This window comes from Pipistrellus hanaki, assembly GCF_964339955.1.
Source record: "Pipistrellus hanaki genome assembly, chromosome: 11".
Classification (NCBI taxonomy): domain Eukaryota; kingdom Metazoa; phylum Chordata; class Mammalia; order Chiroptera; family Vespertilionidae; genus Pipistrellus; species Pipistrellus hanaki.
Window position 1 is genome coordinate 18,587,611 of NC_140513.1, and position 17,073 is coordinate 18,604,683.

Sequence of the window (17,073 nt, forward strand, 5' to 3'; positions counted from 1 at the left end):
TCCTGTATTTGTTAGACTGATCACCAGAGGATTGTTGCTCCTAGCCTGACTACAAGGTCACCTGCATCCTGGTGCTAAACTGTCACCTCCACCCTGAGCGAAGCTCCCGAGCAGGGCTCTGCTGGACACCCACAGACCATGGTTCTGGATGTTGCCGGACTCGCAGCGCAGGCCACAGGCCTATTTGTGCCTCTGCTTGCTAATGAGTGAGAGTCTGTGTGCAGAGTTCTGACACTTGCTTTCATTGTAACACACGGAGACCATGGCTCAAGACCTTGTGCATGTACACAGTGAATGACAAAACTGATTGGGGTCTGCCGGAACCTGCCGGCAACGAACAGTACCTGATTGAGGGGGTGAGGATGAGAAAAAAGAAAGACAGGAAAAGATGGGGTCGGGAGGACTGAGACTGAAGTCTGCAGTCCCGAGTTTATTTCTTAGCTCGTTTTTATACAGCAAAAGCAGGGAGGTACAAGATACAGGTCAGCAGATAAATATCTGCTGACCTTTAGGCTAAGTATTTACCCAGCACCACATCTTTGTTTCTGCACGTAAGCAGAGAATTGTTTCCTAATCTATACGCAAACAGCAGGTTAAACAGTATATGTTATTCTTTACAAAGGTCAGTAGTATTTTTACATTAACAAGATGCAAAACAAGCTGAACAGCACGTTCTCATGAGAGCTATGACTTTTGTCCTACCAGAGCTGTGTCCACCAAGAGACCCCTGCTTTCAGGGCAGCTCCAAGGAAAAAGCCCCCTGTTTTCAGGGCAGCTCCCAACAGGGGTCAGTTCTAACCAAGCAGGTCATAGAAAGAACTCGTTTTGGAACAAGACAAATTTGGACTAAAACCCAAGCTCCTCCGTTGATGGCCTGAATCCCTTATGATGTTGCTTTAGAGAGCCCATCACTGGGTTATCGCTGTAATTAGAGATCACTGCATGTGAAAGGCTCCGGGTGTCACAGACGCACCCTGTTAGCTAGTAACTTGCCTGCAGTCAGACGGCTAAGGGGTGAGGTGCTGTCCGGGGTCTCAGTCCGAGGACAAAGCTCTTTCCCCTGAAACAGAGACCGTGGCCTCTAACGAGGGCCGTAAGCATTAATTAGGCTTCTGGAATGTAACATCTTATGCACTTTCAGGTATATCTTCTCCATTTATCCTCACAAAAGGTTTTTATTTTTAGAATTCTTATCATTAAAAAACATTGGGAATGATGCTCAAAGAGGGAGAACAGCTCCCCACAGCTCTGAGAGCAATGCTTCTCAACCTTGGCACCAGGTGAGACATCTGAGAGCTTCGAAACATTCCCACGCCCAGGCCGCCTCCCAGACCAGTGAAACCAGTGTCTGATACAGGGCCCAGGCACCAGAACTTTAAGAAACTTCTTTGGTGGCTCCCAGCGCAGCCAGGTTTGAAGATCTGAGCTCTAGCGTTTACAGGTCACTGTCCCCCAAGTGAAGTGATTTGAACTTTTACTCTCCCGGGAGGACAGCAGAGCAGATGCCATTGCCCCCATTCTGAAGATGGGCAAACCAAGGCTCCAGAGGAAATTCTAGAAGGGCTGTGAGTGGGATTGAGAGTTCCTGGTTCAGCTCCAGTGCTCTGTCCCTGGAGTAGGGGGAGGTGTGCAGGCTCCCTTTCCCCTGGGCCCGAGCCAGCTGCCTTGGGTCCATAGAGCTGTGTACCTCTGACTAACCAGGGGGAGATTCCGAGGGTCCCACCTGGTGCCCACCGCCTGGTCTCCCCTCTCCTTCACTGTGGTTCCTGGATTCCCTGCAGCACAGAGCAGAGGTGGAATGGTTTTCCACCGGGCCCTTCAGGTCTGTTTCATTTCTGCTTCAGTTTTTCCATCTGCCTGTCATAGGGTGTGTGGTAAGGGTTTGTCTCTGCCAAAGGCCTTAGTGGCTTTGGAATGGAGAGAGCAGCAGGAGCCCAGAGGTCATTCTATAGGGAGAGCTGGGCTTTTCCATGCATCACTCTCTGGACCCACCCCCGGATTCTCATTACCCCCCAACCCCCAATTCTCAGGGGCCACCAGCAGTGAAGACAGTTCTGGAAAGCAGAAGACTCTGATGGCCCCACAAATCAGCCTCCATATCCCCACCCCCAGACTGTCCCAAGACAATGCTATCGAGTCATCACGAGCAAAGGAACCAGAACACCCTAACGTAGTGAAAGAGAACAGAGGCCTCTCTTTCTCGCTGCTGCTGCAATTTCAATAGAGAGCCCTTCTCGAGCAGGAAGAAATAGTTCTGGTGTGTCCCTGACAAAAGCTGACCTCTTCCTTTGGTGGTGTTTGGTAGGCCCAGAATCAAGCTGGGGTTATTTCCCCACCATCGCCATAGTCATAGCAACAGCTTTGATTAATGCAGTGGCCCATTAGAGGGATAATGTCAGCCCTAATCAGAAACGCCTCAAGTATCTCTCTTTGCATTTTGGTAAATGGCGTAATCACATTATGGCTCGATGTGTCTGGGAGCTGATTGCTGTCGTGAAAAGTCTGCCTGATTTTCCAGGTTAAGGGGTTTCAGGGGGCCCGAGATGCAGCTAATCACCATGCATTGTTGGGAGGGTTTGGAGAGAAGGCAGAGGGCACGGAGGCTGCCTGGTATTGCTGCCCTGCCCTTCCGTCTGGGCTGACAGTAGCACTCTGGGCTGGTAGTCTGTTTGCAGGGCTGTTTTCCTGAAGGAGATGGGCTGGGAGTCAGAGGGAGGTTAAGCATAAAGAAAGCGGAGACATGGCTGGTATGGGCAGGCAGGCCGCTGAGCTGGGTTTGGCTGTTTCTGCCCCTTGTCCATCAAAAGTGTGATGGATAGACAGCCTCGGGTCATGCCACTGGGCTGGAAAACAGGCAGGAGAGCCCCACTCGGCCTGGAGATAGGAAACAGCGGTGGGGGTGACATGCACTGCAGAGGCACATAATGAGTGTGGACTTGACTTTCATAATAGCTCTTGGCTGCTGCAGGCCCTGCTTTGCCAAAGAATCCGTGGAAGCTTCCCAATCAAGGTAGATTGCTGTGCACCTTGGGGATGGGAGCTTCCCTCCCCCTCCCTGCTTTTCCTAGTAGGGAAACCAAGGCAAAGAGCAGTGGCATCTCTCACCCCCTTGTTTATAGAGAGAATCGATGCTAGGCTCCACCTCCCAAGGGACCCTGCTTTTGTCTCTGCAAGTCCATGGGCGACAGTAACAGTAAATTGTTCCCACCAGTGTTGAAGGATTAAGAGGAGGACCTGAGGAAATATGCACTGAGCCCCCTGAGGCTATTTCTAGATGCTCCAAGTAGGTGTTTAAGGAGGACTCATGCAGTTAACTATTTATGACTTTTCGGATGCGGTACAGAAATAGAAGGTGGCACTAGCTTCTTCGGCGCTCGGGAAATAAAATCCTCGCCAAGGCCTGAAACCACTCTGGGGCCATTAAATTTACTGTCTCTTGGACGACATGTAATATCTAGCATAATGTTTTCATCCTTGGCCATGACACTAGTTTTTATTCCCAGTATTGAAAATTATCTCAGGAGCAGCTAAGGAAACTGAGTCAGTGAGTGAGAGTTAGCCCAGAGTCGCAGGGCTAGTCTGTGGCCAAGCTCTGGTAGAAGCAGTTCTCTTGCCACTTGGACCAGAGTTCACTTCAGAGGGTCCAGCTCAGTGTCCCAGGGCAGGTGTGGGTGTGGGGAATTCCTCAGGGGGACCCAGTCCAATGGACAGACAAGACACTGTGACACCATGAGTCAAACAGTCTGTCTTCCATCTTGCTTTGCTCCAAGCCAACTTCCCACCTGGAGGAGTCAGTGTTCTTCCCAAGGAGATGTTGGATTAGACATGTTCAAGGACAGAGGCTCGCTGCCTGCCCTCAAACTTCACAGACTGGTGTTGCATTAGAAGTGGGAGAGAATGAATTTCCCAGGCTAGGGTGTGCCTCAGCTCTGGAAGGAACTAGCAGCGTCTCCCCAGCTCTATAAAGTATTATCGTGTCTTTCTAGTAGCCAGGTCCTTGATCATCTCTTCCTTTAAACTCAGCTGACCAAAGAATTGGAAATTAAAGCAAATCAAGGATGTGGGGCCTTCGCCCCACACAGCCAATAGCTTTAAGCTAAACCCACAAGAGACCAACATTTGTCTGAACAAAAAACCACAGAGGAATGAATTAACATTACGGTGAGAGTTTCCATCTGGCCCCTGCTGGCACCCTCACCACAGAAGCCGCCTGAGCTGGCACCCCCTCCCTTGTTGGCTCAGCCTGATGCCAGTCCCTGAGCCAATCCAGACAGAGGCAAGATGTGTATTAATATTCTCCTTCCCTTAGCCCAGTCGACAGCTTCCCAGACCTGGGACTCAGGGGTCCAACCTCGGTTACTGCCTCCTTCTGCCCTTCCTTGTGTTTCCGCTCACAACCACATCCAGCTCTTAGCATTCCAAAGGTGAGCTCTTCACAGCCAAGTAAGAGTAATGGACCATATGGATCATCTTCTCTTTTTCATCCTCTCCCGAGAACAGGTTAGAGAGAGAGAGAAAGAGAGAGAGAGCGCAACATCAATGTGAGATGTGCCCTGACCAGGGATTAAACCTATAACCCAGGCATGTGTTCTGACAGGGAATTGAACCAGCAACCTTAAGGTGCACAGGATAATGCTCCAGCCAACTGAGCCACTCCGGCTGGGCTGGATCTTCTTAATACCCACTTTCACATGACTCCAATTTTGGCAGGATTGCCTTTTAGCAATTCCTATTGGCTATTCTGGCTCCCACCATGTCTGGAATCTGGCCCCCTCAGACACTGCTGACTTTCCAGAACCAGGGGCTGTAGCTGGTTCGTCGACAGCTGCCTCCTCCAGCTCTAGTTCCCTGACCACATGTGCATCATCCTCCTCACCACCTGGCACAGCACTTGCATGTTAGCTTGTTGGTCTTCCTCCACCAGACTGTGAGCTCCATGAGAGCAGAAATCTCATTTGTTTTCTCCTCATGGTATCCCCAGCACCTAGCACAACATAGCAATGTTTAATGCATATTTAATGAACGAAAGCATAAATAAAAAAGTGGCATGCCCTTCCTGTAGAGGGAATTGATAACTCGCTTGATTTTGCTAATGCACATCCATCTCTGTTTATTTAAACTGAAAGAGCAAGTTCAGGATTCAACCCTGGCAAGGTTTTGTCACGTATGAAAAGACAGTCTCTTTGCAAAGACCTGTGCTCATCACAAGAGTTATCATCATGAAATTGGCACTTTGTTTGGTTTATAATTGTATTCAATTGCTAACAATTCTACCAGTTAATCAAGTCTTTAGTGGCTTTCAAATAAAAAAAAAAGTTATATTTTAGAGTTGGGTTGGAGGGGCAATGACACTTGATTGGAGATGACAATATAGCTCTGGTCACTTAGTGCCTATAAATTTTTGAGTGAGTCACAAAGTATCTCGAAGCCTTAGTTTTTTCATCTGGAAATTGGGGTAGTTGACTAAGTTCTTTTCCAGGTTTAGTGCCTCTATTGACATAATTCTGTTTCACTGATGCAAGTCCAAAGCATGCCCTTTCTGTCTTGTATTTTGGCTAAATCAGAACTTTAGGGTGAAAGCCTTTTGCACATCTTTCAACATCTTGCCACCAGGTGGCAGGCGCGTGCCACAGTCCTTTTGTCCCAAGCACAAAGCGTGAGCATTTTACCAGAGATTGAATTAAGATAGTAGCTTTCTAAACTGGAGGCCAGAGTCTTTGAGTTTTTGAAATAGCAAACACTTAGTCTTGTGCAAAACAACAGTTTCAGGGTTAGCAGGGACCATATCTAGGAATGAATGTTCAGGCACCCCGATTTATGTAGTTCAGAATTTTGAGGGCGCCAGAGCTCAGCTCCTGGTGGTCTTCCCCTCTCTCTTTATCTGGGGATGAATCAGTACTGCAGGTGCTGCTGGGCCGCCCATCTCCCCAGCAGCACCTGCAGTACTCAGTGTCCCATGAAGAGAATCATGTGCTGAGCCAGAGTTGATGGATTTTACCCTGTTCTTTCCTCTCTCCTTCCAGGAAGGAGATAAGGGCTGCATTCAGGCAAAGTTGGGACAACTTCCTAAATTATGTTTTAAACTATTTGCCTAATTACAATAAAATTTTCCTTAAACACACACTCAGAAATAGACATTCCATCTCCCCTGGTACCCATCCGCGATTAATTTTATGTATCAACCAGACTGGGCCATGGAGCACGTAGAAATTTTTGGTCAAACATTACTCTGGGTGTTTCTGTGAAATTGTTTTTGGGTGAGATTAACATTTAAATCTGAGTAGAGCAAATTGCCCTCCCTAATGTGGCGGGCCTCGTCCAATCCGTTGAAGCCTTGAATAGAACAAAAAGGCTTATCCTCTCCTGAATAAGAGAGAATGCTTTTTGCCTAACTGCCTTTAACTGGGACGTTGGCTTTCTTCCTGCCTTTGGACTTGAACTGAAATGTTGGCTCTTCCTGGGTCTCTAGCCTGCCAGACTTTAGACTGGATGTGCACCAGACTCTCCTGCGCCTGCTGCTTGGAAACTCATCCCGCAGACCTTGGGACTTGTCAGCCTTCATCCTCATGTCAGCCAAGTCCTTATACTAAATCTCTTTGCATACAGGGCATCCCCAAAAATGTAGTATATATACTTTCACAGCTGATAGCTCAATTTTGAAAATGAAATTTATGTTAATAAACATGCCATTATAATTACTCAAAATGTATATATACTTTTTTGGGGCACCTTATATAAATATAAACACATAAATACAATGAGTGGCCAGATTATTATGATCTCTGAATGCATAATAATCTGGCTACTCAGTGTGTTTATGTGTGTGTGTGTCTATGTATGTATATGTATATATATATATATATATATATGTATATATGTGTATATATATGTATATGTGTATGTATATGTATATTAGAGGCCCAGTCCATGAATTCATGCATGGGTGGGGTCGGGCCAGCCTGGCCGGGGGAAGTGACATGGGCGGTTGGCCGGCCTGCCTGCTGGTTGAACTCCTGGTTGAGGGGACAATTTGAATATTAGTCTTTTATTATATAGGATATACACTGAGTGGCCAGATTATTATGCGTTCAGAAATTATAATAATCTGGCCACTTAGTGTATGCATGTGTGTATCTATATATATATCTCCTGTTGGTTCTGTTCTGACAAATGCACCTCCTAACTGGATATTCATCACTTGGTTGTGGACATACATACACTGAGCAGCTACTTTGTGCCAGGCCCTGTACTAGGCTTTGGGAATAGGGAAATGAAAAATTGGATGTTTCCTATCTCAGGGAGCTTCCAATCTATTGAGGGGGATAAACAAATCAAATACAAAGTATAAAAACAAAGCTACAACAAGTGCCATTGAGGCTGGAGTGGCTGTTGGAGTCTAGGAGGAGTAGGGAGGAGATACTGGAGTTGCACTATAGCCAGGAGCCACAAATTTAAATTTAAATTAATTGAAAATTAAATACAAATGTTAAACTTCAGTCCAGTGGCTAGCTGTATTTCACCTGCACAGTTTCCTCATGTGGTTAATCCCCCCCCCTCCCCCCCCAGTTTCCTCTACAGTGGGGGAACTCTTAATAATTCTTTTGACTTTATTGACAGCTGGAACTGGCCTGTGTGAATTTTAGGTCAGCATCCTGAGGTGGGAATATAATTGGCTTAACACGTCTTCTTTGAGCAAGGCCACACCAAGGCATGGGCTCCTAGTCTGTAGGAGAGGCCCCATTGGAGGTTGGGGGCCACCCTTATGTGTGCCACTTGGTACAGAGCCTGACTATGCCTGTTCAACAGGGACCTGCGGTAGAAGGTGTGAGTGAGCCAGGTATCCTGGTACACAACTTGTCCAACATCTACTACTTTGACTTTGTTCCTAATTTTTCCTCACCCCCAACCCCATCATCAGTAGCACTGGAATTGATTCAGCCTCCTTTATTTTCTTATCTGTAATTAACTCTTTACTTCATCACCTAGTACAGTGCCTAGCACATAGCACATATTCAACAAATATTTGTTTCAATGTCCACCAGCCAAAGACCTCCAGGAACATACCTACAGTTAAACAAATGTAGGTTTATTTAGCTTGCTCCAATGAGAGATAATCATGGTGTCTTGTTAAGAGAGTGTCGGAGGGGGTTATTAAAGGATTTGGGCTTTGACGGGGTGATTGTAAGGAAGGGCTTGAGAAACAGGAACTAGTTTTGTATTAGATACACTTAGGGAGTAGGAGTAATTCAGCAGCTTGCTATCTCAGAAATCCTGTTCAGAATTAGAACAAAATGAGGCTGAGGATGTCTTTGGCATGAAAGCAACAATCACTCAGAATTTTTTTTTTTTTTTTTTTTTTTGGTGGGGGGTATAGTATGGCTTTCCCCTTGTTTGGATACAAACTATCACAATCTAACTGACAACGGGATTTATTTCCAATTTTTCAGTTAAATTTGAAAAAAAAAATCGCTGAATAAATATTTAATGTTAATTCTACATTCAAATGTAGAAGCAATTGCAATGGTTTTTAAACCTGCCAAAGTGACCTTTTATCTGTCTTTTGGGCAATTGCTTTTTACTGACTTTGAACAAATTTGGCCCTTAGTTTAATTATATTACATAGATTCATCTGAGGCTCGATCTACCATTCTGGAAATAGTGATATCTGTTTTTTAGAATTGGTATTTTAATTTTGATTGCTCATTCAAGGATACTCTGGGGTTGGTCAGTATTCCTCTTCAAATGTGGTCCTGATTTCATCTACATGGAACTAAGAACAATGAGTCAATTACTTCCTGAGCTTGCATCACCACTTTCCTGTGACTCATCTTTTCCTCCAGGAGTCCCTTACCCCATTGTTCACATGAACTGTTGTTAAGCAAGTGTACCCCTGGCCTGGCATGCATGCAATTGATTTTTAGAATCTGAATAAAAATCTCATTTATCCTTCCAACATCTTACTCATTTTTACTCAACATTCTAGAAGGTTGGAAACAAATACCTATCATATTTGCCATTGCTCTGACTTTTTGTCACTTGCAACTTGGTTAGTGTCTCTTCTCTGCACTTCACTCATAACAATGACCAAAAATTGAACAGGATACCTGGAAGGACAGAATTTTTCCAGCCTCAGCTAGTTATCAGCAACACTCTTTTGATATGGTTGTTGGTCTCTTTTCAGAATACTTAACCAGCCCACATTTCACCCCGTATGTGCATGAGTAGAAGGAGAGCTTTTTTTTTTTTTTTTTTTTTAAATATATTTTATTGATTTTTTACAGAGAGGAAGGGAGAGAGATAGAGAGTTAGAAACATCAATGAGAGAGAGTCATCGATCAGCTGCCTCTTGCACACCCCCTACTGGGGATATGCCCACAACCAAGGTGCATGCCCTTGACCGGAATCGAACCCAGGACCCTTCAGTCCCCAAGCAGACGCTCTATCCATTGAGCCAAACCGATTTCGGCTAGAAGGAGAGCTTTTGGCAACTGTGCATTTGGGAAAGTTACTGCAGCACAGGGAGGCTCTCAGAGGGTGGGGTGTTGGGAGGAGAGGAGTGGGAGCAGGGAGACCAATGAGGCTAGAAAGAAGTAATCCAAACTTGAGGTCATCAGTTCTTAAACTAGGGTGGGGTGCCTTTGGAAATGGACAGGGAGGTGTTGTTGCTACAAACATTATGAAAGGAAAAGTCAGCAGGTCTCTATAACAAATGAGTAGGGAAGAAATGGAGAAAAGAGGAATTTAGAGCCTGAGTGCTTAGATGGTGTTGTCATAACTGGAAAGATAGAAGCATTGGAGGGAAGCTGAGGCGACAGTTAGGTGGTGGAAGGAATTCTTCCTGCAATGTAAAGGGATTTTATGGTTCAGTGGATTGAAAGGTAGATTAAAAATATTTTTAAATGCCAGAGACTTAATTGAATTAACTGTTGACTATAGAGAGGGAGAGGTAGAAGATGGAGAAGAACTTGGGTGTGGCAGATGAATAAGGTCCACAATTGAACACAGGCATGGGGATCAGAATTCAAATGCACAGAAGGGAGGCAGGAAGGGAGGGCTGTGGATGAGAGCACATTTTAGAACTTCATCTCTAAGGGCCTTTGCAATTGCTGTCCCCTCTGCTCAAATACTTTCCCCACATAGTCTCATGGTTTTTCCTGTAGATCACAACATGATGGTCTTTTTTTTTTTTTTTTTTTCCTTTTAAATTTCAGGCCTCAGCTCGAAGGTCTCCTGCTCACAGAATCTTTCCCTGACCATTCACCTTTCACCCAGACCTGTTCCAATCTGGGTCTAGCCCTGTCCCAGAATGGCCCAGGACCTCCAGGCTCTTGACTCTCATAGGAAAGAATTCAAGAACCAGTCATGGTGGGAGATAAGGGCTGCGAAGAGCCTTCTGGCTCTAAGAGAACAAGAAGAACCAGAAGATTTGCCAAATGACTACCCCTCAAGCACCAGTGAAGATGAGGGGGAAGGTGGTGGAGAGCGAAAGCATCAAAAGCTTCTGGAAGCAATCAGTTCCCTTGATGGAAAGAATAGGCGGAAATTGGCTGAGAGATCTGAGGCTTCTCTGAAGGTGTCAGAGTTCACGGTTAGTTCTAAAGGATCGGGAGAAAGGCTGGTCCTTTCAGATCTGCTTGAATCCGTTAAAACTTCATCCTCATTGGCCACTGTGAAAAAGCAACTGCATAGAGTCAAATCAAAGAAGACTGTGGAGCTACCCCTTAACAAAGAGGAGGTTGAGCGGGTCCACAGAGAAATGGCATTCAATAAAACCTCACAGACGCTCTCCAAATGGGATCCCATCGTTCAGAAGAACCAACAAGCAGAGCAGCTGGTTTTCCCCCTGGTAAAGGAGCTGTCAGCCTTTGCTCCCATTGAGCATGTGCTCAACGGCTGGAAGGCAAAAACACCCCTGGAACAGGAGATTTTTAATCTCCTCTGTAAGAACAAGCAGCCAGTGACAGACCCTTTATTGACTCCTGTGGGAAAGGCCTCTCTCAAAGCCATGAGCCTAGAAATGGCTAAGATGCGCCGAGCAGAGCTTCAGAGGGCCAGGGCCCTGCAGTCTTACTATGAGGCCAGGGCTCGAAGAGAGAAGAAAATCAAAAGCAAAAAGTATCACAGAGTTCTGAAGAAAGGAAAGGCCAAGAAAGCCCTAAAAGAGTTTGAGAAGCTGTGGAAGACCAGTCCCGCTGTTGCACTGGAAGAACTGGAAGAACTCGAAAAGGCCAGAATGATGGAGCGAATGAGCCTTAAGCACCAGAACAGTGGAAAATGGGCAAAGTCAAAGGCAATTATGGCCAAATATGATCTGGAGGCTCGCCAGGCTATGCAGGATCAGTTGGCCAGAAACAAAGAACTGACGCAGAAAGTCCAGGTAGCTTCCAAGAGTGAGGAAGAGCAGGGAGGTGAGGAAGAAGAGGGTAATCTCCTTGACTCTGATGCAGTGAATGAGGCACACATGACTGCAGATGGACCGAATCCCTGGATGGTCAGGAATCACTCTGACACAAAAGAGGCTGAAATCCAGAAGGACTCTGAACAACTTCCAGAGCCCATGGCCAACGAGGCTTCTGAAAGTGAGGAAGAAGGAAGACCAGTGGCAGAGGAAGAAATTTTGTTGAAAGAATTTAAGGAAAGACGATTGCTTAGGAAAAAGTCGGGGTTCAATCAGGACACCAAGCCAGTGGGCAGACAAGAAACAAAAGATTCTAGCACCCAGGAGGTGCTGTCCGAACTGAGGGCACTGTCTCAGAAACTCAAGAAAGACAACCATCAGTGCAGGAAGCAAAACATGGGTTCAGCGAGGACTGTCCAGAGAGAGGGACCTGCTGGGGGAGAAGAGGAGTCCCTGTTGCTACAGAGGCCAGAGGGAGCACAGACTCTGGAGGAGCTAAAGGAACTGAGCAAAGGATGCTTTCAAAATGAGGAGCTTCCTAGACCTGCGTTAGAAGGGCAGCAGTTGGAGAGGAATAATCAGCCTAGTGCTCCCAAGAAGAAAACAGAGGAACAAATGATTGACCTACAGAACATCCTAATCACAAAATCTCCTTCCGCGAAGTCTTTGGCTGTCCCCTCGATAGAGGAGTTGGAAGATGAACAAGAGAGAGAGCAAAAGCAAATGATAAAGGAAGCTTTTGCTGGTGATGATGTCATCAGAGATTTCTTGAAAGAGAAGAGAGAAACTGTGGAGGCGAGTAAGCCAAAGGACATGGACCTGACTCTACCTGGCTGGGGTGAGTGGGGCGGTGGGGGCCTGAAGCCCAGTGCCAAGAAGAGACGCCGGTTTCTCATTAAAGCACCTGAAGGTCCCCCAAGAAAAGACAAGAATTTACCAAATGTGATTATTAGTGAGAAGCGAAACATCCATGCAGCAGCTCACCAGGTGCGGGTGCTTCCATATCCATTTACCCACCATCGACAATTTGAGAGGACCATCCAGACCCCTATAGGAGCTACATGGAACACCCAGAGAGCTTCCCAAAAGCTGACTATACCCAAGGTTGTCACCAAGCCAGGACATATCATTAAGCCTATAAAAGCAGAGGATGTGGGCTACCGGTCTTCCTCAAGGTCGGACCTCTCTGTCATGCAGAGGAATCCAAAACGACTCTCCATTCATCACAAAAAACAGCTGAAGAAAACCTAAAGATTGAGTTGCTGGAGGAGTGACATCTTAGTGCCCAGAAGCAGGACCACAGTGTGTTCCTCCATTGGCCGGGTTTTACTACAAGCTACAGGATCAATTTCAAAATTTGTTAGCACACATTTTAGGATAAAGGAATTTTTATCTATTAAAAAAAAAAAGAATGAGTCATGGTGAGAGTGAAAGCCAATTTTATTCAGGTAGAGAAAAAGAGTTAGGATGGGGTTCCTGGAGACAGGATCAGGGGTTGAGCTACCTGCTGCCCCTTTGGTTGCAAGTCTCTCAGGGTATTGTTGTGAAAGAAGTAAAAGTACATGTCCAGGTGGAATGGGTGAACTCGAGAGTGAGTTGTGTGTTGGGTCAGTCAGTTCTTGGGATTTTATGTGTTTCCAAGGGGGAGTTGTTTCTGAACTTTGTGGCACTGAATTCTGACTCAGCCTTCTGTTTGGATGTGTGTGTGTCTTGTTCCTAATATGGTCTGTCCTAAAAGTATCATGGTGTTCTTCCTCCTCTGTCCCCCCTACTACCGTGTTTCCCCAAAAATAAGACATTCTCCAAAAATAAGACCTAACGCATGGAAAGATAAGACATCCCCTGAAAATAAGACCTAGCACATCTTTGGGAGAAAAAATTAATATAAGATACTGTCTTATTTTCGGGGAAACAGGGTACTTGTGGTGTCAGTTTTCATTATAATGATGGTATAATGAACTGTGAGGTCAGTCTCTTACAAATTTTTTCTCCATCTTGGATGGATCTGGGTTTAGCTAGTCCTTGTTGCTGTTGACTTCATGACCCTGCAGGGGATTCCTGCCTGACTGTTTCCCTATGATCATACGTGGAAGTGAGTATCCTGGTGAATGGACCTAGTGACTTATCATCCTATGATGTTGGCTCCTACTTCCTCATTCCACTTTTCAGGAGTTTCTTCTTTCCATCCTGCCACACACTTTAAAATAGTCCTCAACCCTCATCTGAAATTACTTTATTTGCTTATCTGTGGGTTTTTTGTTTGTTTGTTTCTTTTGCTGGGACCTATATGAAAGCTGGGACCTTTGCATGTTTGTTCATGGTTGTATTTCCATTACCTGGTATATGTTTGTTGAATGAATGAACAGCATGCAGGAAGCCTGGTAGAGAATAAGCACTCAATGTTGAATGCAAAAACAAGCAATCATTGCACTCCCACGTATATACCCAAGAGAACTGTGCAGAAATGTCTATAACAGCAATACTCATAGTAGACAAGAGGTGCAAATGACCTAAATGTCAAAATGTGGTATATGCATATAATGGGATATTATTCAGGCATGAGGGCAATGAAGTACTGATACCGATCACAACATGGCTTAGTCTTGAAAATGTTATAAGTTAAAGAATCCAGACACAAAAACCACATGTCCTATGATATCATTTATATGAAATTTCCAGGATATATAAATTCATAGAGACAGAAAGCAAGGGCTAAAGGAAGGGACATAGGGAATAATTGCTTAGTGAATACAAATTTCTTTTTAGGATGATGAAATGTTCTGGAATTATCCCTAGCTGGGTGGCTCCATTAGTCGGAACATCTTCCTGTATACCAGAAGATTGCAGGTTCAATTCCTAATCAGGGCACATATTTAGGTTGCAAGTTCCATCCCTGGTCAGGGTGTGTATTGGAGGCATCCAGTCGATATTTCTCTCTCTCTCTCTCTCTCTCTCTCTCTCTCTCTCTCTCTCTCTCTCTCTCTCCAATCACTAAAACATATCCTTTAGGATTAAAAAAAAAAAAGGAACAAAAATGTTCTGGAATTAGTGGTGAGAGTTGTGTCACACTTTAAAGTGGGTAAAATGGTGAATTTCATGTTATATACATTTTACCTCTTTAAAAGGAGATAGACTGGATTAGCATATGAAGTATAGCTGGACTCTAAAGCACACAGGGCTAATACTTCAAACTCATCTGCAGACAAATCAAAGAACCATGTAAATCAACCCTGAGGCATGAATTTACCAAATAGATTTATTGTTCAGAGTTATCAATTCTACTCAGGATTCTTGAAGGATTCCTTCAGATTGTGAGCACTTGTCTCTTTTGCATAAAAACTACTTGATTCCTACATAGACCTCTGGAGAAATACTTTTACATGAAAGAAGACCTGCTGTGGGTAATTGCAAATGCTACTACTTAATGTAAAAAAGCTCATTTAATGACCAGAAACCACCTCCTCATCTCTCTCTACCCTTAACCCACAGCTCAGAACAGCCTGCACTTCCAAGGAATTGTTCTCCCATGGTTTTGGGGAAAGGGGGTCCCTGAAGGGATGAAAAGGCCACTGGTAGCTGTGATGTGAGCTCAGTATACTCTTGGGGCAGACCCTGGGCCAGGTGCCTCCCAGATCCCTGAGCTGCAGGAGTGATTTCCAGCTGTGAATAGACCTCTAGTGGCAGCTACTGAAATCAACCTGCTCTCTCCAGAGGCAAGAGAGTGCCCGCTGTGTGAATGAGCATGACTCATTCCTTTCAAGGCACTACAGGTTGCAGCTGTTCCAACAAAACGGCACATCCCCAGCAACATTGAACCTCCTACAGGTCTGGTTTGGTCAAATATGCTCGTTAAAAATCTCTAAGCAAATTTTCTTTATGGGTCATCTTCTATGTGGGCTGAACCATGGACACTGGTTGCCCTGTGCTGACAGCTATAAGCCTCCATTTCCACTGGACACTGGGAAGAAGCCCTAAAGGCAGGATCCGGTTTATGTGAAAGGAGTTTGGATGTGAGGCTCCTTTGACTCTTGCCAAAGGAAAGACTGCCTGTGAATGGTGATACTTGAATTGGAATTAAGGTCAAGCTTCAAAGGGCATTATTTCTCCCTTGCTATTGGAAAATGATTCTCAAACTTTTGCCCAAACAACTCAGTGTCATATCATTTTGTCCAAGGAGGCTGCTCCTACTGCTGATCACCTCTTATCCAGACATATAATCACGTCCTGCACTGGGATCACACTTCTATTTTGGCACTTCTTGTGGTGAGGTCATTCATTCAGCAAGTATTTATTGACCTGCTTTGAGTTATGCACAGTTGTAGGTGCCAGGGATAAGGTAGTGAGTATAAAAGGCAAAGTGTTGGGTGCTTACAGGAGACAACAAATAAATATATATGATAAATAAATATAAAATGTTTATAAAGGAAAAGTTGGGTAAAGGACATAGGCAGTACAGTAGGTAGATGGAGACGCCATTGGGTAGATGGAGACCTGAGAACTGACAGTGGAGTTTTGCAATGTGGAGGTCATTCTTCTTCCAGCAGAAGGGTGGGACTTGAAACCTGATTAGAGTGACTTGAGGAGAGATTAGGGAAGGGCTCTGATTAGATGGCGTTTGAACAGATGGAGCAAACCATGCAGATTTATTGGACTAAGGAAATAAATTATTTTCACAGGACCACTCTGGCTGTTGGGTTTAGAACAGAATGATGGGGGTAGAACAGAATGATGGGGGTAGAACAGAATGAAAAGGAGCATGGAAGAGCAGACCAGTTAGGACCTATAGCTGGAATCCAAGTGGAGATAATAGTGGCTCTGACTAGGTTGGATGGTCAGATACAGAAAACAATTTGAAGGTGGAACTCACAAGATTGGCTGAAGGGCTGTATGTGGGAGAAAGAGGAGCCAAGGATGATTCCAAGTTTGGATGCCTGGGGAAAAAAATGGAGTTATCTCTTTTCTGAAATGGGCAAAAATGTGGAATGGGAGTTTCAAAGAGGGAAGCCAGGAGTTTCAAGGGACTGGCCTGCATGCTGCAGGAAGTTGAGTGTCTCTGGCCTCTTTCTACTAAAGGCAAGCAGCTATCTCCAGTTATTATGTCAACCCACAGCCACCCTCACACATTTTCAAATACTCCTTGTAGTGGTGGTGCTGCCCATGGTTGAGACCAACTGTAACCAATGTGTCGGCCTCTAGATTTGACTGTGGTTGGCTGATGCCAGAAGCAGCAGAAATCTAGCATCAAGAGCAGAATGAGAACTGACAAATTCTGTAGAGATGTGGACCCCTTCCTCTCTAGGGAGTGAGGTTTAAGTCTAGGAGGTTATGTTATAGAGGTTCCAGGCGCCAATCTAGAGAGACAAAGCAGGGTCAAATCAGAAATAGTCACCTAATGAAAGATATCATGCTATACATATTAGAATGTTTTGAGACCTCTTCCTTTCCTATACCTTCTTCCTTAGGAAATCTCACTTGCCGCTCTTGTGAGAAGCATCCCTCCAAGCATGATAGCCCTCACCCACACCTGATTAAACCCAATATAAACACCTGAAATAAGACAATTCATTGGCTGATTGGTGACCTTTCAGATTTTTTTCTGTTGAGCACATGAATAATAGGCTAGCAACTGGTGGTGGGTATTGAGCTGAAAGGATCTATAGACCTGAGATGAAGAG

At 45.1% G+C, this 17,073-nt stretch overlaps 1 protein-coding gene across 3 annotated transcripts in view; it reads left to right on the forward strand.

The window, feature by feature from the left end:
* The window catches only part of LOC311630570 (U3 small nucleolar RNA-associated protein 14 homolog A-like), a 75,154-nt gene extending 59,887 nt beyond the window's left edge, over window positions 1-15,267 (forward strand). For all 3 annotated transcript variants that reach the window (XM_084899734.1, XM_084899733.1, XM_084899735.1), the window contains one exon: window positions 10,212-15,267. In XM_084899734.1, coding sequence (XP_084755860.1) covers window positions 10,307-12,649 — 2,343 coding nt within the window. In that variant the 5' untranslated portion in view covers window positions 10,212-10,306 and the 3' untranslated portion in view covers window positions 12,650-15,267. The remainder of the gene's footprint in view (window positions 1-10,211) is intronic.
* Window positions 15,268-17,073: the final 1,806 nt, after the last annotated feature.